This window comes from Rhinoderma darwinii, chromosome 4 (assembly GCF_050947455.1).
Source record: "Rhinoderma darwinii isolate aRhiDar2 chromosome 4, aRhiDar2.hap1, whole genome shotgun sequence".
NCBI classification, from domain to species: Eukaryota; Metazoa; Chordata; class Amphibia; order Anura; family Rhinodermatidae; genus Rhinoderma; species Rhinoderma darwinii.
In genome coordinates this window covers 300,313,752-300,339,528 of record NC_134690.1, presented here as the reverse complement: position 1 = coordinate 300,339,528, position 25,777 = coordinate 300,313,752, and the positions used below count along the sequence as shown (strand labels likewise).

General features: G+C 44.4%; 2 protein-coding genes across 5 annotated transcripts in view; one reads left to right on the top strand and one right to left on the bottom strand.

Annotated features, from left to right (window-relative positions):
• Nucleotides 1–1,634, bottom strand: part of TMEM242 (transmembrane protein 242) — a 59,228-nt gene extending 57,594 nt beyond the window's left edge. For 2 of the 3 annotated variants that reach the window (XR_012883209.1, XR_012883210.1), the window contains exon 1: nt 1,451–1,634. Coding sequence is in view for 1 of the 3 variants with exons in the window: in XM_075862672.1 (XP_075718787.1) it covers nt 1,451–1,559 (109 nt within the window). In the remaining 2 variants the exon portion in view is untranslated. The remainder of the gene's footprint in view (nt 1–1,450) is intronic. The other variant, XM_075862672.1, reaches the window with a different exon arrangement.
• The window catches only part of ZDHHC14 (zDHHC palmitoyltransferase 14), a 195,136-nt gene continuing 170,988 nt past the window's right edge, over nt 1,630–25,777 (top strand). Inside the window, exon 1 of one of the 2 annotated variants that reach the window (XM_075862666.1) lies at nt 1,630–1,714. The gene's annotated coding sequence lies outside the window, so the exon portion shown is untranslated. The remainder of the gene's footprint in view (nt 1,715–25,777) is intronic. The other variant, XM_075862667.1, reaches the window with a different exon arrangement.

Genomic DNA, 25,777 nt, shown 5'->3' with positions numbered 1-25,777 from the left:
AGTTGTGCATTAAAAAATAATTGTTTTGTCAGATCTACATTAAAGGGTTTGTCCACTACTGAACAACTGATGACCTATCCACCAGATAGGTCATGAGTATATCATCGGTGCGGGTCCGACACCCGGACCGATCAGCTGATCCGGCTGCCTGCGGGCACTGGATGTCATTGCCTAGTATGCAATGTACGGAGCCAGAAACAGTTGGCTCCGTACATTGCATAGCAGCCGTGCTGCCGAACTGCAGCTCTGCTCCTATTGAGTTAAATTCCGTGGCTGGAGCCATCTGCTTCCGGCATGGACGTCCGATGCCCGGAGAAAGCCGATCGGTGCGGGGTCCGGATTTCGGACCCCCACCAATCATATACTGATGACCTATCCGGTGAATCTGTCATCAGTTGTCTGGTAGTAGACAGCCCCTTTAATATTTATGACTATATTATCTCAGCTATACATTCCAGTGCCACAAATGTTTATCAAATACACATATTAGGCGGAGTACACACCCGCGTTCAGCTTTCCATTGCACTGCTCCGTCAGAGGAGCAGAACAATGAAAATACCGGTAGCGCTGGTTCCATTGCATGACGGACACTACTAGTAGCTGACGATACCTATTGACTTTAATGGGTTATTTCTGTTTTCCGTCGGGGTATCTGTGGTTTTACTGGAAATAGCGCAGCATGCTGCGCTACGGTTTGTTATATTTGACCAGATCTGCAACGGAGGTCCATAACGGAGCCTCCAATGCATATGTGGAGTCCTTAAAGTGTAGCTAAACGTTCGACAAACTTCTGACACTTCACAGTGACATGTCAGAAGTTTGGATTGGTGGGGGTCCGAGCACTGAGAACCCCACCAATCGCTAGAACGAAGCAGCTGAAGTTCTCGTGTGAGCGTTTAGCCGCTTCGTGTCTGTTCGGCTATTTCCGGAAATAAATGTATCGATGTACGGACTCAATAGAAAGTCTATAAGCCTGTACTCCGATACATCAGCTTTTCAGAAAAAGCCGAACAGACACGAAGCGGCTCAGTGCTCACACGAGTGCTTCAGCTGCTTCGTTCTAGCGATTGGTGGGGGTCTCCGTGCTCGGACCCCCCCAATCCAAACTTCTGACACCTCATAGTGAGATGTCAGAAGTTTGTCGAACGTTTAGCTACACTATAAATACATACGTATTTTATTCAGGCACCATTGACTTCTATGAGAATGTAACACCAATGATGTGTAGACAGCAGTTGGTGAGTGTCATACTCTAATGTCCTGAGATAATAGATTAATTGCGCTACATACTTTATTATAAGCGAAGAACCACGGGCACAAAGCTGAAGCAGCCGGCACAATGTCGGGTCACGACGACATTGGTGCTACAGTGAACTTGAGTTGGGCTTGTACCATGCGCACGTACACATCCTTCACCTCACAACATACACAGGACACCTGGGCTGTGCACCTTTGATGAGCATCAGCTTCCCTTCCCGCGTCACCGCCTCTGGAGGCTGCTCAGAGCCCGCGTCCCAGCGCTCCCCCTCCTCCTTCAGTACAGCTCCCTGCGCCTCCATTATAACCTGAGTACCATATTACGTGCTGCACACATTCCGTATAGCTCCTCCTCTTCCTGAGCTAAGAAGCAAGCGTTTCCTGCACACCTCCCCGCCTCACAAGACATTGTCTTCCAGATAGCGGCTGACGCTGCGCAGACACCATTCAGTACAAGGTACTGCTGTATATGAAAGATGTACATAGCGCAGCGCAGACAAGTGCCCTCATTACAGTGCTAGCCACGCAAGGTTTCCTCATAACACTGACAGCTCAAGCCAAACATAATAGTGCCCCATAACCAGGCTATTATTTGGGAAGGGGGAGATTCAGGATTGACAAGGTCTACATAAAGACTGTCCTGTGTAATTTTTGGTAACAGCTTGATGCAATTAACCCCTTCCCGACATTTGCCATATGGATACGTCGTGGAAAGCTAGTGTTTCCCGCATTTTGCCGTAGCCATACGACAAATGGATGGCACCGGCTCAGAAGCGGTGCCATCATCGGCAGTGTATTACAGCTGACATCTGGCTATAATGGCGGGGACCGAAATTAGCTTAGATCCCTGCCATTAACCCCTTAAATGCAGCGGTCAACAGCGATCACTGCACATGGCGTTTGTAGCTCATCTGCACCCCAGCAGTGAAATTGCCAGGGTTTCCGGTGGCTGCAATGCTGGTCTGCCTAGCACAGAAGCAGTTCAGGCCCCGCCTCCGGCTTCCGTAGCCAATGGCAAGATGGCGCCGCCTAAGGAGCTGAGTCTGCGTCATCAGCGGTGGATGTTAGCTGTATGTTACAGCTGACATCCACCTGTCACGGCAGGAACCGGAGCTAGCTCCGATCCCTGCCATTGACCCCTTAGTTGCAGCCATCGCTGCACCTTAGAGGTTGCTAGCCATGCAATCAGGGCTGCCAACTGCTGCTATGGCAACAGGAGGCCTAACAATGGCCTCCTGCTCTGCCATTAGGGAAACCGATTAGGCCCTGCCTGGAGGCGAAGCCTAATCGGCTTGCTGTCAGTGAATGACTGACAGATCTAATACATTGCACTATACAGGTAGTGCAATGTATTAGAAAAAAAGAAGACAGTTGGACCTTCAAGTCCCCTAGTAGGACTTAAAAAAAACTATTAAAAAAGTTTTAAAACATGAATAATAAATAAAACACAATTGCCTATTTCCCTTAACAAGTCCTTTATCATTGAAAAAATAAACCATACATATTTGGTATCGCCGCGACCGTAACGGCCTGAACTATAAAAATATAATGTTATTTATTACACGCGGTGAACAGCGTAAAAAAAATTCCGTAAAAATTGACCAGGATTTCTGTTTGTTGGTCACTTTGCCCTACAAATATTGGAATAAAAAGTGATCAAAAAGTCACATGTATCCAAAAGAGGTACCTATAAAAACTATAGCTCGTCTCGCAAAAAAACAAGCCCTCATACAGCTCTGTCGACTAAAAAATGTAAAAGTTATGGTTCTCACAACTTGGCGACAGAAAAAATACATTCTTTTTACAAAAGTAATTTTATTGTGCAAAAAGTTGTAAAACATATAAAAGTGCTATACATTTGATATCAGCAGAATTGGACTTACCCGCAGAATAAAGGTAACATGTAATTTATAACGCATCGTGACCGCTGTATAAAAAAAACAACTATGCCAGAATTGCAGTTTTTTGATCACCTGGTCTCCCAAAAAATAGGATAAGAAGTGATCAAAAAGTCCCATGTACCCTAAAATGGTAAGTATGAAAACTACAGCCCTCATACCACTACGTCTATCAAAAAATAAAATTAGTTAAGGCTCCAATAAGACAGGAAAGAAAAAATATGCAACTGTGCAGGCCAGAGGGGAACATTTCTAATGTTTCAAGAGGCAAGTTATCAAGGCCCTAAAATTAGGGAACTAGGAATGGTAGAGCCCAAACATATCTGCTGGAAGCGAGGGTGCCCGTATTATACCAGGACAACACTTTCAAAGCAAAATTACACAAACTGTAAAGGTGCGCAGTGGACCAAAAGGGGGATAAGAAATGACACCATTTATCAGTGCGACACCGGCCTCTGTAGAAAGGATTCTTCACAGCGTAACACACATCTATGGATTATTTGACCCCAATATTTTACCACCTGACTATGCCCCTGAAGTACTCTGTCAAGCTTACATATGCCCCCACATTATAAACTAAAATACCAGTAAAACTCTAAACAAAACCACTACCAATCAAATCCGTGCTCCAAAAGCCAAATGGCGCTCCCTCCCTTCTGAACCCTACTCGTACCCGAACAGCAGTTTGTTTTTTTCCACATATATGGCATCGCCAAACCAGGGAAGACCCTTTTAAAAAAAAATTGGGGTGTGTCTCCAGTGGCACAAGCTGGGCACGACATATTTCTAGGGAAAAATTGTGATTTTTACTTTGCACCATCCGCAGCGCAATCATTTATGGAAAAGACCTGTGGGGTGAAAATGCTCACTACACCCCATAATAAATGCCTTGAGGGGAGTAGTTTCCAAAATGGGGTCACTTCTCAGGGGTTTCTTTTATTATTTCACATCAGAGGCTCTGCAATTGTGAACCATTAGTTTGTAAATTGCCAAATTAGGCCTCAATTTCGTATGGTACTCTTTCACTCCTTGAGCCTGGTCGAATGTCCAGGCAAAAGATTAGGGCCAAATGTAGGGTGATTCTAAAACCGGGAAACACAGCATAATAATTAGAGAGCTGTCTTGTGGTGGCACAAGCTGGGCACCACCGATTGGCATATCTATGAAAAAAATACAATTTTCACTCTGCAACATCGAGTTGCACACTAATTTCTGCAAAAAACCTGCGGGGTTAACATGCTCACTACACCCTTGAGGGGTGTAGTTTCCAAAATGGGGTCACTACTGGAGGTTTCCACTGTTTTGTTCCCACAGGGGCTTTGCAAATGCTACATAGCAACCAGAAATCAATCCAGTAAAATCTGCACTCCAAAAGCCAAATGGCGCTCCTTCCCTTCTGAGCCCTGCCGTGTGCCCAAACAGCAGTTTATGACCACATATGGGGTATTGCCGTACTCGGGAGAAATTGCTTTACAAATGTTGGGGTTCTTTTTTTCTAAACTAAATCTACGTCTTTTTGAAGAAAAGGGATTGTTTTTATTTTCACTGCCCAATTCTAATGAATTCTATGAAACACCTGTGGGGTCAAAATGCTCACTACACCACTAGATGAATTCCTCAAGGGATGTAATTTCCTAAATGGTGTCACTTTTTGGGTGTTTTCACAGTTTTGGTCCCTTAGGGGCTTTGTAAATGTGACATGGCCTCTGCAAACCATTCCTGCTAAATTTGAGCTCCAAAAGCCAAATGGCGCTCTTTCCCTTCTAAGCCCTGCCGGGTGTCCAAACAGCCATTTATGACCACATGTGGGGTAATGTTTTACTCGGGAGTAATTTCATTACAAATTTTGCGGTGCTTTTTCTCCTTTAGTACTTGTGGAAATGAGAAAAACATTTCTAAACCTACATTTTATTTGAAAAAATGTTGATTTTCATTTTCATGGCCTAATTCCAATAATTTCTGCAAAAAACTTGTGCAGTTAAAACGCTCATTATACCCCTAGATAATTTCCTCATTGGGTGTAGTTTCCAAAATGGGGCCACTTGTGGGGGGTTTCCACTTTTTTGTCCCCTCAGGGGCTTTGCAAATGCGACATGGCCTCCGCAAACCATTCCTGCTAAATTTGAGCACCAAAAGCCATATGGCGCTCCATCCCTTCTAAGCCCTGCCGTGTGTTCAAACAGCCGTTTATGACCACATGTGGGGTATTGTTTTACTCGGGAGAAATTGCTTTACAAATGTTGCTTTTTGCCCTTTAGTCCTTGTGGAAATGAGAAAAAATTAGCTAAACCAACATTTTCTTAGAAAAAATTAGATTTTAACTTTCACGCCCTAATTCCAATAATTTCTGCAATAAACCCGTGGGGTCAAAATGCTCACTATACCCCTAGATAATTTCCTTGAGTGGTGTAGTTCCCCCAATGAGGCCGGAGCTTCAGTCCATTAACACACTAGGGCCACATGTGGGAAATTTCCTAAAACTTCAAAATCAGGGCAATAAATATTGAGTTGCATTTCTCTGGTAAAACCTTCTGTGTTACAAAAAAAAATGGATTAAAAATGAACTTCTGCAAAAAAAAAATGAAATTTGTAAATTTCACTTCTACTTTGCTTTAAATCCTGTGAACGTCTAAAGGGTTAAGAAACTTTCAAAATGCTGTTTTGAATACTTTGAGGGGTGAAGTTTTTAAAATGGGGTGACTTATTCTAATATATAAGGCCTTCAAAGCCACTACACAACTGAACTGCCCCCCTGTAAAAATAGCCTTTTGAAATTTTCTTGAAAATTTGAGAAATTGCTGCTAAAGTTCTAAGCCTTGTAAGTAACGTCCTAGAAAAATAAAAGGATGTTCAAAAAAACGATGCCAATCTAAAGTAGACATATGGGGATGTTAATTAGCAACAATTTTCTGTGGTACAACTGCCTCTCTTAGAAGCAGATACATTTAAATTGAGAAATATGCTAATTTTTGCAATTTTTCATTGTGTTTTTCACAAATAAATACTGAATATATCGAGCAAATTTTACCATTAACATAAAGTGCAATGTGTCACAAGAAAACAATCTCAGAATCGCTTGGATAGGTAAAAGCATTCCGAAGTTATTACCAGATAAAGTGACACATGTCAGATTTGAAAAATGAAGCTCTGTCAGGAAGGTCAAAAGTGGCCAAAGCGGGAAGGGGTTAAAGGAATGGTGTCATTGTTTTTTTTTTGTTAAATTAATGTGTTTTTATTTAATAAAATATTAGAGGCCAAAGAGGGAAGAGGTTAAAGTCGACCTACTCAGAATTGTATTATTACCAAAGATGTTTTTTTTTTCCTGTAGTGAAGCCCTGGCCTTCATGCTGCAGTGTAACCTGTTTATGGGTGTACCACCTGAGTGCTTCTAAACAGTATGAGGGTATGTGCACACACAAAATCAAAAACGTCTGAAAATACAGAGCTGTTTTCAAGGGAAAACAGCTCCTGATTTTCAGCCGTTTTTAAGCAAACTCGCGTTTATCGTGGCGTTTTTTATGGCCGTTCTTGGAGCGGTTTTTCTATAGAGTCAATGAAAAACGGCTCCAAAAACGGCTCAAGAAGTGACATGCACTTATTTTTCTGGGGCGTTTTTTAACACGGCCGAACATTATTATCAGTTGGTAAAAATATAGAGCAGTGTAATGAGATTTTCATGCTTGCAGATAAGGAATGAGCATATATTTCACATAAGTAGATGCCTATGAAACATCCTGTGGTTGCTAGACAGGGAATGAACAGGATTTACACTATATGGACAAAAGAATTGGGATACCCACAGCAGCTTTTATGACATCCCATTCTAAATCCATAGGCACTAAAATGGAGTTGACTACGCTATTGATTCCGTCGGAAAACCGGAAACCAGCCGGAATGGTGATGAACGGAAAGCATTAGCGATGTTTCCGTCACCATTGAGATCAATGGTGACTGAAACGGAAGCTGTGCTGTCAGTTTCACTTTCCGTTGCGGGGGTTCACCCGACGGAACCCTCCGACGGAACCCAGGAAAGGAAATGAACGGTGATGTGAACAGGCCCTAAGACTAAGAAGTTTCCAGAAGGTGGGAGGAGCTTAGAACATAGAGGGGTCCGGTGGCAGTTAGTGTCAGTTTTTCAGTCAGCGTCTTAATGTGAGTTAGCAGTTGGAGCTGGAGAGGAGGAGAATGGTACCTGGGTCCATCCATCTAGGATCCAGAGACAGGCTGAGAGCCATTACACAGGAGCAGAAAGCTGCATTCATGGACAGATATCTTATCGTCCCCCTGAATTGACAAGGGTAGGAAGCCACAAGGAAAGCAGAGAGAGAGAGGGTCCCCCGCTCCTGCATCTGGCGCAAGAGATGTCATATGGAAGAATGTAGCCGCCATTTTATGTGGAAAACTTAAGTAAAATTGTGCCGCGGGCATGCCTGCTATACTGCCACTCTTCAGCCTCCTTTCTTATTTTGCACCTTCAGCATCAAGGACACCCCAAAACACCATCAAGGCAGGAGCAGACACAGGGAGTGTCCTGGGGGATGTTTAGAGACTGCCATCCTCATTTACCCAGTGCAAACCCCCTCATCACTAGCTGTGAGCCGGCCCTGAGAGAAAGGGAAGGCCATCGTGATCCACACGGAGAGCCGAGCCGGCTGCCAAATTGTGGGCCTACACCTTTCACCTTTCCCATCGCTCCTCAGGTCACCCGCTCGCACGCTACAATATCACTCACAGTTTATCGTGGAATATCTAGGAGGGAAGAAATTCCACAAACTCACTTGTGGCAACGGTGACATCCTATTACAGCATTACACTAAAATTCAGTCAGCTCTTTAGAACGACCCATTCGTTCACAAATGTTTATAAAGGCGGACAGCATGGCTATGTGCTTGGCTTTCTACACCTGTGGCAATGGGACTGAATGAAACGGCTGAATTCAATGATTAACCCCTTAATTACCAAGCCAGATTTGTCAAATCTGGTATGTCTAAGTTTATCAAGGAATAACTCTGCAATAGTTTTGCATATCCAAGTAATTCTGACATTGTTTTTTCTTCACATGTACTTTATTTTAGTGGTAAAAGTAGACTGATACGATTTGCGTAAACTAAAAAAAAAATACAAAAATGTATATTTTGTAAAAACTAAAATTTTTCCCTATTTTGTACTGCAATATGTCACATATACATACATACTGTAAATAGATATTTTTTTAAAATAGATATTTCCATCTCTGCACTTTTGAAACAATAAAATACATTTTGGGCAATTTAGAAGACTTACAAATGTAATAATTCATATATATATATATATGTATAAAAATGAATTTCTGATGTCTGTTGTCTGTCGAATGTTCTTTATGTATGGCCAAACGACCGGACCAATCTGCACCAAATTTGGCACATAAGTAAATCACGCGCTTCCGAAGGTTTCAGCTCTCTAGGACCTAGCGTTCCCAATATATTCGCAAATATGACACCACTGGCTTCTACATCAAGGACCTTCCTCCATATCACATGACCCGTATTAGTCAATAGAAGCTCGCAGGTCCTTCATTCTTAGCCTCACTCACGTACGCACAGTTTTAGACCAGGTTTCTATAACAACAAAGCCATTTTTCCTTACTCGACCTGTTACTCGCCGTAAACGAACTGTACCTTTCCTCCAAGAAGGAACCCTGCACTTAGATGAAAGACTCCTGTGGCAAAGCGCATGGCTGCTGCCCAAGCTGCTGAAATCTCTCAACAAAACCAAGCCCGTGGATTTCAGCATTCTCATAAATTGAACCCCTTTCAGACCAGTCATGCCTCCGAAAAGAAACCCTGCTCTTGGACTTTATTGGATATGTTGGCTTCGTATCAGTAGGAAATTAAGTTTTTAACCACACACACAAACAAATGGACCAGCGTAAAGCCGGGTAACACTGCTATTCTATATTATAAAAGTGAATGTCCGCTATAGGCATCCAAACGCCTGAACCATTTGACCCCAAATTTGGCACATAGGTACCTCAGGTGTCCGGGAAGGTTTTTGTAAATGTCCCAACCTTGCCGTTCCCTGTTATCAGCCTTTATAGCGAATGTCTGTTTGTCATCCCCTATAGGCGTCCAAACACAAGAACTATTTGACCCCAAATTTGGCACATAGGTATATCGGGTGTTCAGGAAGGTTTTCGTAAGGTCCTCACCTTGCTGTTGCTCTTTGTTATCAGCCATTATCACATGATCACAATCCAATACTATAAAAGCGAATACAGACATTCGCTTTTATAGTAAAGATGTTTTTATCTGGCAGTAGCAGGTAGTGCACTTGACAAGATAATCCTAGAAGGGAAGGTACAGGGGAGCGGTTACCCATATCAACCAATCAGATTATTAATGGCCAGGAAGAAAGCTGCATTACTAGCTGCAGAGACTCCTCTTGCCTAACCGGAAGTTGATCAAATGCGTCATGCTGCTGCTCGAGCTGCTGAAACTCCTCAGCAAACTCGGGCTTTCTCAGCAACAGATCAGATAGGTGGCTCTCAGAAGTGCAGAGACTCCTGCCCGAACCCAGGCCAGAAAGCAAGTTGATAGAGCACATCATGTTCATCATGCTAATGAGTAGGCTTTCATGCATGATGCTGTTCTCAATTATGATCCAACTATAGTCTATAGCCAACTGGTAATAAAACTGCCAATGTTATTAATCAACAGGCTTTGTCACAGTCTTACGACTACATTTCCTACCAGATTAGCTGTTAGGTATTTAGAAAGTTAAAATTTAAATAAACAAGCGTGTAACTGCTGGGGTATATAGGGCTACTAGCGATTTCCCGGTAAACCAAGAAAATATGAGGGCATGGATTAGACTCCTGGGCACCCCTGGAACAAATCCAATGAACACACAGACAGACCGACACATTATACCCGGGCAGCGCCGGGTTCTTTTTCTAGTCATTTTATAAATTTTTAAGTACATATTGTTTTCCTGCAACAAGCCAGATTTTCAGAGACAGAAGGATGGAAACCCCCACAAATGACTCCCATTTTGAAAACTACATCCCTTAAGGTATTTATTAAGGGGTGTTGCAAGTATTTTGAGCGCACAGTTTTTTTGTAAGAATTCATGCAAAGCAGATGAAAAAAAATAAAATTCCACTTTTTCACAAATATATAATTTAAAAGACCGATTTCTTTGTAAAGCGAATATAAGATTAAAGAAACACACCCCAAAATCTATCACCCTGTTTCTCCTGTTTTCAAAAATACCCCCATTGTCGCCCAATTGCGTTGCTTTTACACATGGCAGGGCCCAAAACGAAGGGAGCACCTGGAGGCTTTGAGGACACATATTTTGCTTGAAAATGTTTTAGGCCCCACTGCACATTTGGAGAGGATTTGAGCTGCCAGAACAATAGAAACTCCCCATAAACGACCCCATTTAGGAAACTAGACCCCTTGAGGTATTTTTCTAGGGGTACAGTGATTATTTTGACCCCACTGTTTTTAGCAAAATTTAATGCAAAGCAAGTGAGAAAAAAAACCATTCACATTTGTTTTATAAAATTATCATTTTAAAGACCCATTTCTATGTAGAGCGAACATGAAAATTAAGAAAAACACCCCAAAATCTATCACCCTGTTTCTCCTGTGTGTTTAAAAATACCCCTATTGTGGCCTTGATCTGCTTACTAGACGTGTGGCTGGGCCAAAAGGAGAGGGAGCACCCTTTGACTTCAGGGCACAATTAAATAAATTCTAGGCCCCATATCATACATTTAGAGGCATTGAGCTGCCTGAACAAAAAACACCCAGAAATTACCCCAATTTTAAAAACGAGACCCCTAAAGGTATTCTTCTAGTGGTGTAGTGAGCATGCTGACCAAGATTTTTTAAAAGAGAAAATAATGGGTATTAATTCAGACACTATGGGTATGTAATGTTGTCTTCAAATTCTTATTACATCTCCACATGAAATAGGGGAGATGTGGTAGAAGGTTATTTTGTTAGAAATGCCACATTAATAAATTTGTCCGGCATCCAAAAGAGAAGTGAAGCCGTGTATTCATAACAGATACATGTCGCTATAGACGTATTTGCCTGTACTTATGACTATGTCTCGCTAAAGAAGCAGTTGTCCCGCATCTGTGCCATTATGATGTTATTGTGGACAGAATTCTGTCCTAATATAAAATCAGTCAGAGAGGAAAAAATAAACTGTACTGGAGTGACGGGCAATATCTTCAAAGAAAATTGAGACAGAAAGAGGCGTGGCTTGGACATGGCGCTGACCAGACGTGCTGCTTGAGAGCTCCGCTCCTGCACTCCTTTAACCCGATCATAAGCTCATTAAAAAGCATCCTTTTACTAACCTAATGGTCAGGAAATCCAAGGCCTCCACGGGGACTCCTTATTGTACTCGGCAGATGTCTGCAGCCGGCTCCATCCAGCGATTTCTAACCGACGGGGCTGCTGGAACAGCTTCTAAGATGGCGCTGACGGAGGAGAGGAGAGATGGCACCGGGTCCTTGCTCCCAGAGAGGATGTCATCTGCGTCCGGCGTTGCTGCATCAGGTACCGCTAGTACCTTCCCCTCACTGTCCGGTTCGTCTGGACGGATTCCCTCCCGGCTGGATGGGGTAACACCGAGCTCTTCTGGGGCTGTGATGGCGCTCCCTGCGCGGGACAGCTCGCCACGTGGTACATGTCATGGCAGCCGGGTCTCTCCATCATCCCTCCCTCATGTGCTGGGGCCTGCATTGCTGCCTTCTACCTCTCCTACAGATATGGCTATTCACCCCTCATCGCCACTGGGAGCCTCTTCTGTCCTAGGGGATGATTTACAGGGCCTGAGACGACAGCTATCAGCATTACCCACTAAGCAGGACATGGAGCGTTATGTTCACCGTCTTGAAACGACATATAAGTCTGAGATACAATCTCTTACCACCAACCTATCCCAGTTATCCGATCAGGTGCAGCGCATGGAAAGCGATGTCTCAGTTATCTCACAGCAACAAGTTTCTCATGACGCCCGTTTGGATCAACACTCTCAGCAGATCCATGCGTTATTTAACCTGGCTGAGGATCATGAGAATCGGAACCGCCGCAATAATATTCGGCTTCGGGGCATTCCTGAGGATATCTCTCCGGGTCAACTCATCCCTGTTTTACAGTCTCTATTTAACACCTTGTTGGGGCGCCCTGCTGATGATCCTATGGAGCTGGATAGAGCCCACAGGACCCTGGGCCCTCGGAACCCGGATCCTGATAGGCCTAGAGATGTGCTATGCCATGTCCATTTCTTCTCTCTAAAGGAGCAGATAATGAGGAAGGCCCGAGATAAAGGCGAGGTTTTATTGCAAGGGGTCAAGATTCAACTACTATCGGATTTGTCCAGGATGACTCTGGATAAGCGCAGAGTGCTTCGTCCTCTGCTGGATGTAGTGAGGGAGCATGAGATCTCTTATTCTTGGGGTCACCCCTTCCAGTTACAGGTTCGCAGAGATGGGTCATTGCTGTGTGTTCGAGACCCAGGGGATGTTCCGGACTTCTGCGCTGCTCTCCGTGTGCCTCGAGTCTCCATACCTGATTGGCCTTATGTTCCAGTTCCGCCACCGCCACCGCGTCCACGGTCGTTCTCCCGCTTCTCCTGGGCGTCGTCATGAGGGTTGCCTCGCTGAGCCGATCTGATATCCTTCTGAGGCCTTGTGGTGGTCTATTATTAGAGTTCAACGCAAGAACTAATGTGTTCCTCATTTGAAGCAATCGCAGTCTGTGCTTCTTATAGCCATTAATGTCTGTGTTTACCGCTCGTTATAAATGATTGCTGCTGGAGCTCTGATGGTTAATTGGTGTAGGTTGATTGCTATTAATGCACTTCAGAAGCGAATGCTTAATGTTTCTATAAATTCCATGTACCACTAACATGTATATGCATTTATGATGACATTGAATGTATCCAGGAGTGTTCTCCACTGAGGTATTTCTAAGGGTATATTAATGCTGCATACCTTTGTTTTACTACTATTGGGTGCGAAGTGCCTTGGTTTTCCTGACTATAATGTTTTATCGTTATTTGCTTATTATAATTTGCCGGGTTGGTGGGTGTGGGGCACTGGCTAGTCCGTGTCCTGACACTTCTCCTCTTAGGGACTCACTGGTTGATTCCGGTGTCTGTTATATTGTTTCTCCTTGAGTAGCTCAAGGAGTGGGTGATTATTTTGCCCGTTCGTTTGTCTTTGTTATCGTGTTTCCCCGCCTTGTCTGTCTTGTCCTATTCACCACTGCATTAGCGCATTCTATTTGTGTGCTCCTCGGGTTGGAGGAAGTGATGGCGCAATTGAAAGTATGTACCTTCAATGCTAGGGGGCTTAATGTCCCGGAAAAACGCTCACAAATTTTATATAATATGCATAAAGAACGAGTACATATCTTGTTCCTACAGGAGACTCACTTCCAGGTGGGTCATACGCCACAATTTACAAATCGATATTTTCCGTCCTGGTTTCACAGTGCCAACCCGGAATCCAAGTCCAAAGGGGCTAGCATATGTATCCACAAGTCACTCTCTCATAAACTCATTGATGTTTTGGTTGACCCGGGAGGTCGCTATGTCTTTCTCAAATTGTCCGTGCGCAATAAGATTTTTACGCTGGCTAACTTGTACCTCCCCAATCAGGACCAGGCTAGAGTGGGGCGCTTGTTCTTGAAGAAATTGGAAGAGTTTACAGAGGGCGTCTTAATTGTGGGTGGAGATCTTAATCTGACTTTTGATCCCAGGCTTGATACCTCCTCGGGCAGGTCTACTGTTCCTAAATCACACTTGGGGGCATTAAAGACTACGATGCATTCCATGCAATTGATTGACGTGTGGAGGATTCTGCACCCTCAGGTAAGAGAGTATACTTACTTCTCCCCATTGCATAACATGTACAGTCGGATAGACGCTTTTTTGATTAGTCACCATTTGCTTACCTGGCATCCTATTACTAATGTGGGCCCCATGATCTGGTCAGATCATGCCCCGGTGTTCCTGACGCTTACGTTTCCTGACTCGGTCCCGAATTTTCAGTCTTGGAAACTTAATGATAATCTATTAAGGGATACAGTATGTGTGTCGGCTCTTAAGGACTCTCTTGCAGGGTTTCTTGAGGTCCATGAACATGACCCTACCCCCTTACCACTCCAGTGGGAGGCACTGAAATGTGTCATTAGAGGAGGCCTAATACAACACGGGGCACGTTTAAAGCGAGAGAAAGGGGTATCTATTGCGCATCTCCTGACTCAGATCCGGGATTTGGAATCATGTCATAAACGAATTCCATCTTCACAGGTTTTTGCCTCTCGCTTGTCACCGTTGTTGCCTGACCTGATACTGGATGATCAGGTGGGGTTCGTATGTGGTCGGGAAGCGCGGGATAACACAAACAAAACTCTCCTTTTAACATCATACTGCCAATCCCGTAAGATACCGATGTGCTTACTTTCGATAGACGCCGAAAAGGCATTTGACAGAGTGCATTGGGTGTTGCTCCGCAGTGTCCTGGCTCAGGTGGGCCTAGGTACTAATATGGTGGATAGGATAATGGCATTATACCATAGACCTACGGCTCGGGTTCGTGTTAATGGACTCCTATCTGATTCCTTGTCTATTGCTAATGGCACGAGACAGGGGTGCCCACTCTCGCCGCTATTATATGTTCTGGTCATGGAACACCTGGCAGTGGCACTGCGGAACAACCCTGATGTTAATGGTGTACGTGTTGGATCACAGCATCATAAATTGGCGCTTTAAGCAGATGATCTCCTGGTATATATTACAACTCTCATGATTTCTTTGCCATCTTTGACTGAGGAATTTGAGCGTTTTGGTCATCTAAGCAATTTTAAAGTTAACTACTCCAAATCAGAGACATTGAATATATCTCTGGATGCTTCTCTGGCTGCCCATCTCGCTCGGGTTTTCCCATTCAAATGGCAAACTACATCCTTAAAATATCTAGGGGTACATGTTCCCACGCAACAGGCAGATCTGTTCGCCTTGAATTACACGCCTATTCTGCAGCGTACTTTGAAGGAATTGGCAGAGTATAGAGGGAACCGTATGTCATGGTTCGGGAGAATCAATGCGGTCAAAATGGATATTTTGCCCAAATTCCTATACCTTTTCCAGACCGTCCCTATTGTAGTACCATCGGGCTTTTTCAAGACCTTACATAGGGCCATAACTAAATTTGTATGGGCTTCCTCTAAGCCTCGCATTCGTTTTGCTGTCCTTAGTCGTCCAAAAATAGACGGGGGCGCGGGTCTTCCAGACTTTAAAAGATACCATCAAGCTGCACTGATTATGAGGGTAGTGGATTGGTTACGATCGGAAACAGGTAAGCCATGGGTGCGCATCGAAAGAGATATGTCTCCTCTTGCATTGTCCTCTCTACCGTGGTTGACTGTCCCACAGCGCCATATGCTATCTTTGCCTTTCCTCACACGTCAGTCTCTTGTAGTCTGGGAGCGAATCTTTGGTGCTGTGGGCCTTGTGCATCGCCCGGGTCCTCTGACTCCTCTCTTTGACAACCCCTCCTTCCCTCCGGCGGTGGGTGTTGACACCTTCCTCTGTTGGGAGAAAGGAGAGGGTGGATATTTGGCTGAGACCCTTACTCCTGACGGGGCCATTTTATCTATGAATGTTGTCTCTGAGGCCTGTCCGGGGAGACGATCAACCTGGTGGTCATACTTACAGCTGCGTTCCTATCTCTCTTCCATGGAAGACTGGTGTTGTTACAGGATAGGACTCCTTTTGAACGGTATCTGTCTTTATCAACTGCCCCTTCTCATGTCTTGTCCTATTTACATGGGGTTCTCCTGCCCAAATTTTCTTTCTCTCAACTGTCCTTCACTAATGCATGGGATGAAGAGATGGGGGTTCAACATACTGAAGGGGAATGGGGTACTGCCTTCTTGTTAGCTCACAAACTGCCAATGTCTTGTTTTGCTCAGGAAAAAAATTACAAAATACTCACTCGGTGGTATCGTTGTCCTGCTTTGTTGCATAAGATATTTCCTGATGTGTCTGAGGATTGTTGGAGGTGTGGGGAGGCTCCTGGAACCATTTTGCATATTTGGTGGGACTATCCCAGGATACGTCCCTTTTGGGGAAAGATTTTTGACTTGGGCAAGAAGCTCTTTCACATTGAAGTCCCGACCTCGGCCTCTATAGGATTACTCTCCATGGTTCCTGGGTCACTCCCACTCCTCAAAAGGGGTAACTTTCGGCATTTCCTAACTGCGGCGAGAACAGTGATACCTAGACACTGGAAGTCTCATGCTGTTCCCTCTTTGACGGAATGGGTAACAGAGGTGAACGGGATAATGAGAATGGAGGAGTTGCTGTCCGCTGACAGGGGCAAGTCTGTGCTCTTCGTCCAAACGTGGGCAGTATGGTCTGGATTCCGGGGTGGTACTGATCTACCTCTCTGGTTGGATGGAAGGTTCTGAGCAAATTCTGTGATCTTTTCTCCTTGCGCTATGTGTGTCTGTGTTTCCCTTTGTTGTCTTGTGTTGGTGTTATATTATATTTGTGGCACTTATATGTACCAACTCTTACTTTATTGAGGCCTGGTCCTCATGGCTATGGTATTATCTTGATGTGAATATGGTACAGCTAGTACTACTGTATTTTGATTCATACGCTCTTTAGATAGTTGAGAGGTTACCGCTTATTTGTGTTCATGCATTTTTCATAAAGTTCATAAACTGTAAAAATTTGTATTTTATAGTGTGTACAATTTTTCTGCCAATATTGTACAATGTTTATATGCTGTAATTTTGTTTTTGCAAAAATAAAAATCTTGATAAAGAAAAAAATAAATAAATTGAGACAATTGTATCCAACTATGTGGCAAATTCGAGTTTGTTTACAAGATAGAAGAAAACCTGTAGGGCTGTCATGACAACTTTTTTTTTTCAGTGACTGGTTGTAGAATGTCTCTTTAGCTCCATCAATCCCTATAGGACGAACATGCCAAGTGACGCGGTACACCATAACAGGCCCCTGACTGGCAAGGTAGTAACCGCTAAGTGCACAAAACATACAATTGGTTAAAGTATACATAGAGGGGCAGTGTCCAAAACCACCTATTAGTAAAGGATCACTAATCCCCAAAATGATGTCAGTGTTTCCAGAAGAATTGTCGGGTGTACTACGTCGAGTAAAAACCCGAACAAAACCGTTTTAAAGCCCATGGTGTATTGATAAGGAAAAGCTGGATTATTAGGGATCCTCAAAAAAAAAAACATTTCATGCCCGTATCACGGTACAGAATTAGGAATGTAACAGCTGTATGTGGCAGGACAAAGTCATAAAAAGACATAAATACATCCTCAATTTATTCTTGTAATCATTGCTAAAATGCAAGACTTCCACGAATTCAGGGATGGCATAGGCCGCACGTGTTGGATTTATCTACTAATAAATGCAATCCCCACGTTTATTTTTTTATTTCAAGATTACTTGTGGGGTCCAGGTTCTGAATAGACAGATGTGGGCTCCTGCACAATAAACTGTGTTAATTAAAAATATATATATTTGTGAGCGATCAAGTCCAGGATTTAATTGTCTGAAATTAATATTTGTATAAAAAAATCATAACGGGGTAAAATTAGTTTTACAGTCTGAAATAAATACACTTTACTACCTCCCCATGAAAATCCCTCCCTCCCCTGGAAAGCCCAGAAACGAAACAAAAATATGAATAAATTAAATTGACTCCCTAAAATGAATCCCCCCACCCCACCCTTTTTGGTGTTCCCTAAATGATATATAAAATTAATAATTAGAAACGGTGTGATATATCTCAAAACAGGGAAAGTTGCACTGGTCTGAATTTGAAGGGCACATCAGGCAATAAAACCAGATATCCCTCCTTCTTCCATGTTTACTGCACACCCGGCTTCTCTTTTGGGGTATTGTTTATTCTCAGTGGCAGGGAAGGGGTGAAGGGCGTGACGCTCAGTGAGCCTTTTGACATCCTCTGACTCAAAGGATTCTCCAGGTGCAGGGGAGTTAAACAGGAGGTGCTCTATAATTTTTTCCTGGTACTGCAGGAAACTGAGCGTTTCTTGTGTCTTGTACAACACATAGCTGTTATAAGTAGCCATTGGATGAAGTAAATTGCTACCTTTTTACACCATGTCGTAATCTTATGTTTGACTAGGTAAGGTTGTAGGACCTGGTCAGATATATCGACCCTGCCCATGAACTTATTGTAGTCCACTACGCAGACCAGTTTCCTATTATCAGAGGTAGCTCCCCCCTCTCTCACTGCGACTGTGGTGTCCTTATGCACGGTGGTTAGCATGTAAACCACCTTTTTGTCACTCCACTTGACAGCGAGCAACTGATCACTGGCAAATGAGAGTGACGCACCCCTTGTTATACGTCTGGACACCAGTTGTTGAGGGAAGCCGGCTCTATTTTTTCTTATTGTCCTACAAGCCCGAGTACTAGTAGCATGGAGGGACTTATACAAGGGGACACTAGTATAATAATTGTCGGTGTACACATGGCACCATAAGTTCCCAGACAATTTTCCCACTAATGCCAATATTCTCTGGGCATCCTGGGGATTAAGGTGGCGGTCCCTGCACTCATAAATAAAATAAACAGGTGTAGCCCGTTGTGCTCTCGCACACCTTATAAAGTTTCACACCGTATAGGGCTCTTATGGAGGGGATAAATTACCAAAAGGATAAACAGCTCTTGAAGGACATAAGAGACTAGTTTTTGGCTAAGTTTAAAAATGACTCTTTTAGGAAGGAGAGAAGGGATCTCAATATGTTAAGGCGATCATAGCCTTGGTCATTTCTTGGGGGGATTTGAGAATTGTCAGAGAAGTGCATTAAAACCATTATTGTTTCATAGCGCATTCGGGCCATGTCGGCTGCAAAAACAGGGGTGCTGTGGATAGCGCTGGTAGCCCAGTAGGACCGGATGGAAGTCTTTTTTACTAACCACATATTTAGGGTAATTCCCCAAAATGTTTAATTTCAGAGACTGCTGTGGGGATCTATACTCTGGCATAGCAAGACCTGGGATTTTCGGTCACAAATTGCGTGCCATATAAATTTGTCTGCTGGACAATTAGTTCCAGTAAATGATCGCCTATGAACAAATTTAAAAAATTGGTGACATTCGTGTTGATGCCTGGAGTCGCTATAAATGGCTAAATTTGGAGGGAGAAAGAATCTGCAGGATCCCACATTGCGGAAGGGACTGCAGTACTAGGCCCTGCTCCTGATGCTTCAACTGTGACAGCTGCGTCCTCCACCTTAGGGCTGTGGTGTCCAGTGGCAGAAGCAGGTCTTGTGTCACTTTCTGAGCTAAGCTCTACTTCCGAAGCAGTGTCCGTATCGCTACCTGAACTGCTAGAGCACAGCAAGGTGTATGCCTGCTCCGCAGTGACATTCTGCATTTTGTGTGATAAATTTTTCGCTATGCTAATTAACTTGTTGCTATTTTTTGTTGTTTTTTTTGTATATATATATATATATATATATATGAATATATACAGTGAAGGAAATAAGTATTTGATCCCTTGCTGATATTGTAAGTTTGCCCACTGTCAAAGTCATGAACAGTCTAGAATTTTTAGGCTATGTTAATTTTACCAGTGAGAGATAGATTAAATTTAAAAAAAAACTGAAAATCACATAGTCAAAATTATATATATTTGCATTGTGCACAGAGAAATAAGTATTTGATCCCCTACCAACCATTAAGAGTTCAGCCTCCGGGGGCGCTCGCGAGCTGCTAACCAAGATGGCCGCATGCTGCGGTAGCTACGCGACTCCTGGGCACAACAGCTATCAGACGCTAACTTTTGAGGTGAACTATCTTGCTATCGCACCCCTTTTTTGCCCCCAGACGACCCCCTGCTCAGTTTGTTCATGGTCCGGAAGAATTTAGTGGGGCGAAAGGACTTAAAACCACCAGAGGCCTCCGTCCCTGCCCCCACACCTGAGAACGCAACTTCTCCCGCCATGTCGGCAATCTCTGAGGATGAGATACAGGCCTCGCCCGAGCTCATTGCAAACTCGCAAGAGGACGGGTCCCAGCAACCTGATCCACAGTTCACTACCAGAGATGCCTCCCTGCTTCTAAAATTTAAACAACTTCTACAGCAGGAACTGCAACTTGCAGCCTCCAAACTGTCCAGGGATCTTACTCGGGAGATACGGGAGCTGGGAGCCCGGACAAATGTCCTGGAAACTAAGATGGATGACACCATAGAAGTCTTGAATGCGCACGATGCTGAATTCGATTCCCTGAGGGCGGATTTGGATTCCACTATGCTCCGATTAGAGGATTTTGAAAACCGTGCGCGGCGGGGAAACCTTCGAATTAGTGGTTTGGCGGGGAAACCTTCGAATTAGTGGTTTGCCTGAAACCTACGAAGGCCTTAACTCCTCTGTTACTGCTCTATTTCAGGAGTTGGCGCCAGGCCTCCCTATAGACAGATTGGAGATGGATCGTGTCCATAGATCGCTTGGTCCTAAACGTGAGGATGGTAAGCCACGGGATATAGTGGTGAAACTTACCTACTATGCTACCAAAGAAACCCTGTCTCAAAAAGCCAGAGCTGCTTCATCCTTGTTGTTCCAGGGTCACGAATACCAAATCTTTGCCGACCTTTCTCCGATCACCATTCAAAAGCGGCGGAACATGAAACCTCTGCTGGCCGTCTTGCAACATCGTCAGATTAGATACCGCTGGGGATACCCTTTCAAGCTCCAATTTTCCGTGGATAATAAGTTTTACTCCGCCAACTCAGCTGACGACCTCAAGCAACTTTTGGTCACCCTGCAACTTTTACCTGCGGAGGATGACAGACCGAGTCAACTGTCTCAAGCACGCCGTGACAGGCCTCCCCTTCGCCCCATCTGGGAGAAAGTACCTCCACGCAGACCACCTGGGAGATCTGGTGCCATACCTGATGTTCGCGACGACCCCGCCTGATGGATGAGTACTTTCTTTTTGGAATCCTCCTGTGCAGTGGTTTACCCGACCACTTTTTGTTTCCATTAACCTTGGAATGTTACCTCGCCTCATTTGCAATGATCTACCTCTGATGGGGATTGATCTCTGCAACAGGCAGTTAACCTCATTAGGCGAATTGTCTTGTTGTGTTTGATTTCTCTGCCGTTCACTGCATATAATGTATTTCTGGCATTGCCTGCACTCATTTCCCTCCTTCTCACTTACACATTTATGGATTCTCAGTCTAGCCTGCTATGCATGTTTTGCCTTACCCCTTGGTGCCACTGCATGCATGGCCCGCTGGGCATACATTTAAACTGCCACCTATTCTTTATTGACGCCGAGTATTGCAACATATTTGTCTCGGGCCGTGGTCCGGCCTGCCGGGCGCCCCCTGCCTCTCGGTTGGGGGTGGTGGGTGTTGGGCACGCTGTCCCCCGGCTCAAGATGTCATTCCGTACACTGTGCTTCAATATGCCGCTTCATAGCAATGTTTTTGTTCTTGTAAAATAAGTAATATGGCATACCAAACCTGCCGCCGTTCCATTTTGTGTATTGTTGGTTAACTCTGCTTTACACTTGCTGTCAATATACTTACGCTTCATTCCCCTTACTTCACCTCTGCTACATTTTTGGGTTCACCGCAACAAAATGTCGTTACCACACCTTTGTGCCCAGGTGCCGGCGACCCCCCGACTCTACAAGTAGTATTACCCGTACTACTGTCCACTTCTCTATGCCGTGTTTCGGGCATTTTCTACTTCTTGATGTCTATGTGCATAATTTTTTCTGTATCCCTTTTTATTTAGTCTGTCTCTCCCTCCCCTTTCTTACCATCCCTTCTCTCCCTCTCCCTCTGTCGGTCAGAGCGCTTTGTCGGATCATTAGACCTCTCTTATGGCTCCTCCTGCCTTGAAAATAATCTCTCACAATGTCCAGGGATTCAACTCCCCACATAAACGCTCGAAGGCTTTTCATTTCTACAAAGCTAGCCATGCCGATATTGTTTGCCTTCAGGAAACTAGATTCTCTGCCACGTCTAAACCACAACATCTAAGCGCACACTTCCCCATTTTCTATGGCGCACACGCTCATGAAAAGCGGCGAGGAGTATTTATTGCCTTCAGAAAGAATCTCCCTTTTATTTGCAACACGGAAATTATTGATCCCACTGGACGCTATGTGATTTTAGTTGGCACATTATTTGATGTAGAAGTGACCTTAGTAGGTTACTATGGTCCTAATGATTTTCAAACAGGGTTTTTTCCCACTTATTTAAACTGGTCGATGCTAATAGACGGGGTCTCTTGGTGGTTATGGGTGACTCGAATTTGGTAATCGATCCTTCAGTGGATAAATCCCCGGCCCCCAATCCATCCACATCCCATACATCCTCCTCTGAGTTCAGGGACTTGTTGCACCTACACGACCTTCATGATCTCTGGCGTGAACTCCACCCCACCACAAAACATTTTACTTTCTATTCCTGCCCCCATTCCTCTTTTAGCCGTATTGACCACATATTCACATCTCAAAGATCTCTACCACTTTGCTCCTCAGCTAAGATATTAAGCACACCATGGTCCGATCATAACCCTGTGGAGGTTTCTTTTTCTTCCCTAGTCCCACGGGGGCTCTCCTTTAACTGGCGTCTGAATGACTCCCTTTTGTCCTCTAAAGATACTTTTGCGCAAGTGGAAGTGGCGGTAAAGGACTACTTTGACCTGAATGTGGGTTCCACGTCCTCCCCGGTTATATTGTGGGAAGCTCATAAAGCCACATTGCGGGGGGCCCTCATTCGACTAGGCTCCATTAGAAAAAAAATAGAGAACGAAAAATTGCGGATTTATATCGCATGTTAGAACAAAAGGAACATACTTGGAAACAGAACTCCTCGATTGCTAATAAAACCTCGGTAGATGCCACTAGGTTGGAACTGGACCTTCTGTTGACGGAGCAGGTAGAACGCAAACTCAGATGGTCCAAACAGCGGTATTACTCGCAAAGTAATAAACCGGGTAAACTCCTGGCCCGTCAATTGAGGGTCCCTGTGTCGCCAAGAGAGCCTATTAGATTACGAACTTCCACAGGTAACGTAACAGCAGACCCCAATAAAATTACTTCCCTATTTCAAAATTTCCTCTCTAACTTATATTCCTCCCCCCCACTATTTGATTCCTTGAGGGCTGAGGGCTTATTTGCAGACCTGACTTTCCCGGATATCACTCCCTCCAACCTTGAAGCCTTGGAGGCTGAGATATCCGAAGCAGAGGTTCAGGCGGCCATCAAGGAGTTGAAACCCTCCAAATCACCTGGTCCTGACGTTTTTTCCCCTTTATATTATAAAAAACTCTCCCCGCTACTGGTTCCGTATTTAACCCAACTCTTCAATGCCCTCAGAGCTGGTACAACCCCTCTCCCATCAACCCTTCATGCCCATATCGCTATGATCCCCAAACCGCAAAAGGACTCTCTCCAAATTACCAACTACAGACCAATATCCCTCTTGAATACAGATATTAAAATCCTGGCCAAGATCCTGGCGACTAGGATTAACTGCTTCCTTGATGTAATTATCCATGGGGACCAAGCTGGCTTTGTCCCAGGCAGACAGACAAGTGATTGTACCAAGAGAGTTATATCTCTGATTCATATAGCTCGCAGGAGAAATGTGGCCTCAATGCTTCTCTAACTCGATATTCAAAAAGCCTTCGACACATTATCCTGGTCGTACATGGATTTTGCCTTGGGGAAGTGGGGCTTCCAACGTCATTTTATGTCCTGGGTGCATGCCCTCTATTCCAACCCCACAGCCAAAGTTTGCTATGCTGGATATCAGTCTGCTCCTTTTCCTATTGAACGGGGCACTAGACAAGGATGTCCGCTATCTCCCATTCTATTCATTCTGGCTCTTGAGCCCTTGGCTATGATGATTCGCCAAAATCAGAACATCAAGGGGTTGGAATTGGCGGACATGCAACATAAAATGTCCCTTTTTGCTGATGACATGCTACTAATGCTCTCCCAACCTACTGTTTCCCTTCCCAACCTAATGAAAACCTTATCTGATTTTGCCTCAATTTCCGGGCTCGCTATTAACCCCACAAAATCAATCGCATTAAACATTAATCTCTCTCAGCAAGTCCTGCACTCCATACGTAGCCACTTTCCCTTTCAATGGGCCAGACACTCATTAGATTACCTGGGTATTCATCTGACCCCCTCTTATGATCAGCTATATTCTGCCAACTATCCCTCCCTGATTCGTTCCCTTACCTCTTCTCTGACATCATGGCAACACACATATCTCTCTTGGGTTGGGTGGATTTCTGCAGTTAAAATGACCATTCTTCCCAGGCTTCTTTACTTGTTTCAAACCCTGCCAATAAAAATCCCACCGCACATATTACGTCTCCTTCAGAACCGTATATCCTCGTTTATCTGGCGTGGCGCGCGTCCTAGAATATCCAGGTCTACTCTCTGCTCGCTGAAAACAGACGGGGGACTGGGTGTTCCTAATATCTCTAAATATTATCAAGCAGCTATGATAGCATCCTTACCTAAATTACACGTTTCTGCTAATATGCCTCTATGGGTGTACCTGGATATTCCGGAGGTGTCGCCCATCCCTGTACAATCTCTGCCCTGGCTGCCCCCCTCCTTACGTCCTACCCATCTCTCCCCCTCTCTTACACACATTTTAACGGTCTGGGACTCCATTAAATATTTTAGCAGATTGATTTCTCCACATCTTCCCCTCATCTCTATATGCCACAACCCTCTGTTCTCTCCGGGTGCAGACAACTACTATGCCTTTAAATGGTGGTGGTCGAATGACATACTTAGAGTTCACCAACTCCTCACGCCCACTCACTCTCGGATTCTCTCGTTCTGTGAACTCCAGACCTCTAAGCAGATCCCCAGTGGCGAGATATTCAGATACCTGCAACTTAAGAACTGGATTACTTCTCTCCTTAATAACAGGGATACAATCGACTCTTGCTCACAGTTCGAGAGAATCTGCAACACCTGCCCAACCTCTAGAGGGATGATATCTCTCATATACAAATGGCTCCTCAATAACCCATCCCCCACTCCTCACACATATGTGGACCGATGGCACCGGGACTTGGGGATGATGCTGGAACTGGCTGAGTGGCGTAGTATTTGGAGCACAGTTTCACATTGCTCTATCAATACGAATATCCTAGAATCTGCATACAAAGTCATGATGCGGTGGTACTTGGTTCCCAGCCGAATTGCACACGCATTTCCCACTTATCCTGCCTCCTGCTTTAGGGGATGCCCCGCGCCCGGTGACATGCTCCACATATGGTGGTCCTGTCCTAAACTCGTTAGATTCTGGAGCAGAGTCTTTGGTCTCGCCCAGAGTCTGTTTGGTATAATTTTACATAAAGACCCTAAGTTAGCTCTCCTACACCTCAAACCCCCTGAACTAACACAAGCACAATTTCAATTGTTCTCTTACATCCTTTTGGCCGCTAAAATGACTATTGCCCACTCCTGGAAAAAGCAATCTGTAATTTTTGCAGGTGTCAAAACCAGAATGGACCAAATATCTGTGAATGAAAAACTATTTTACT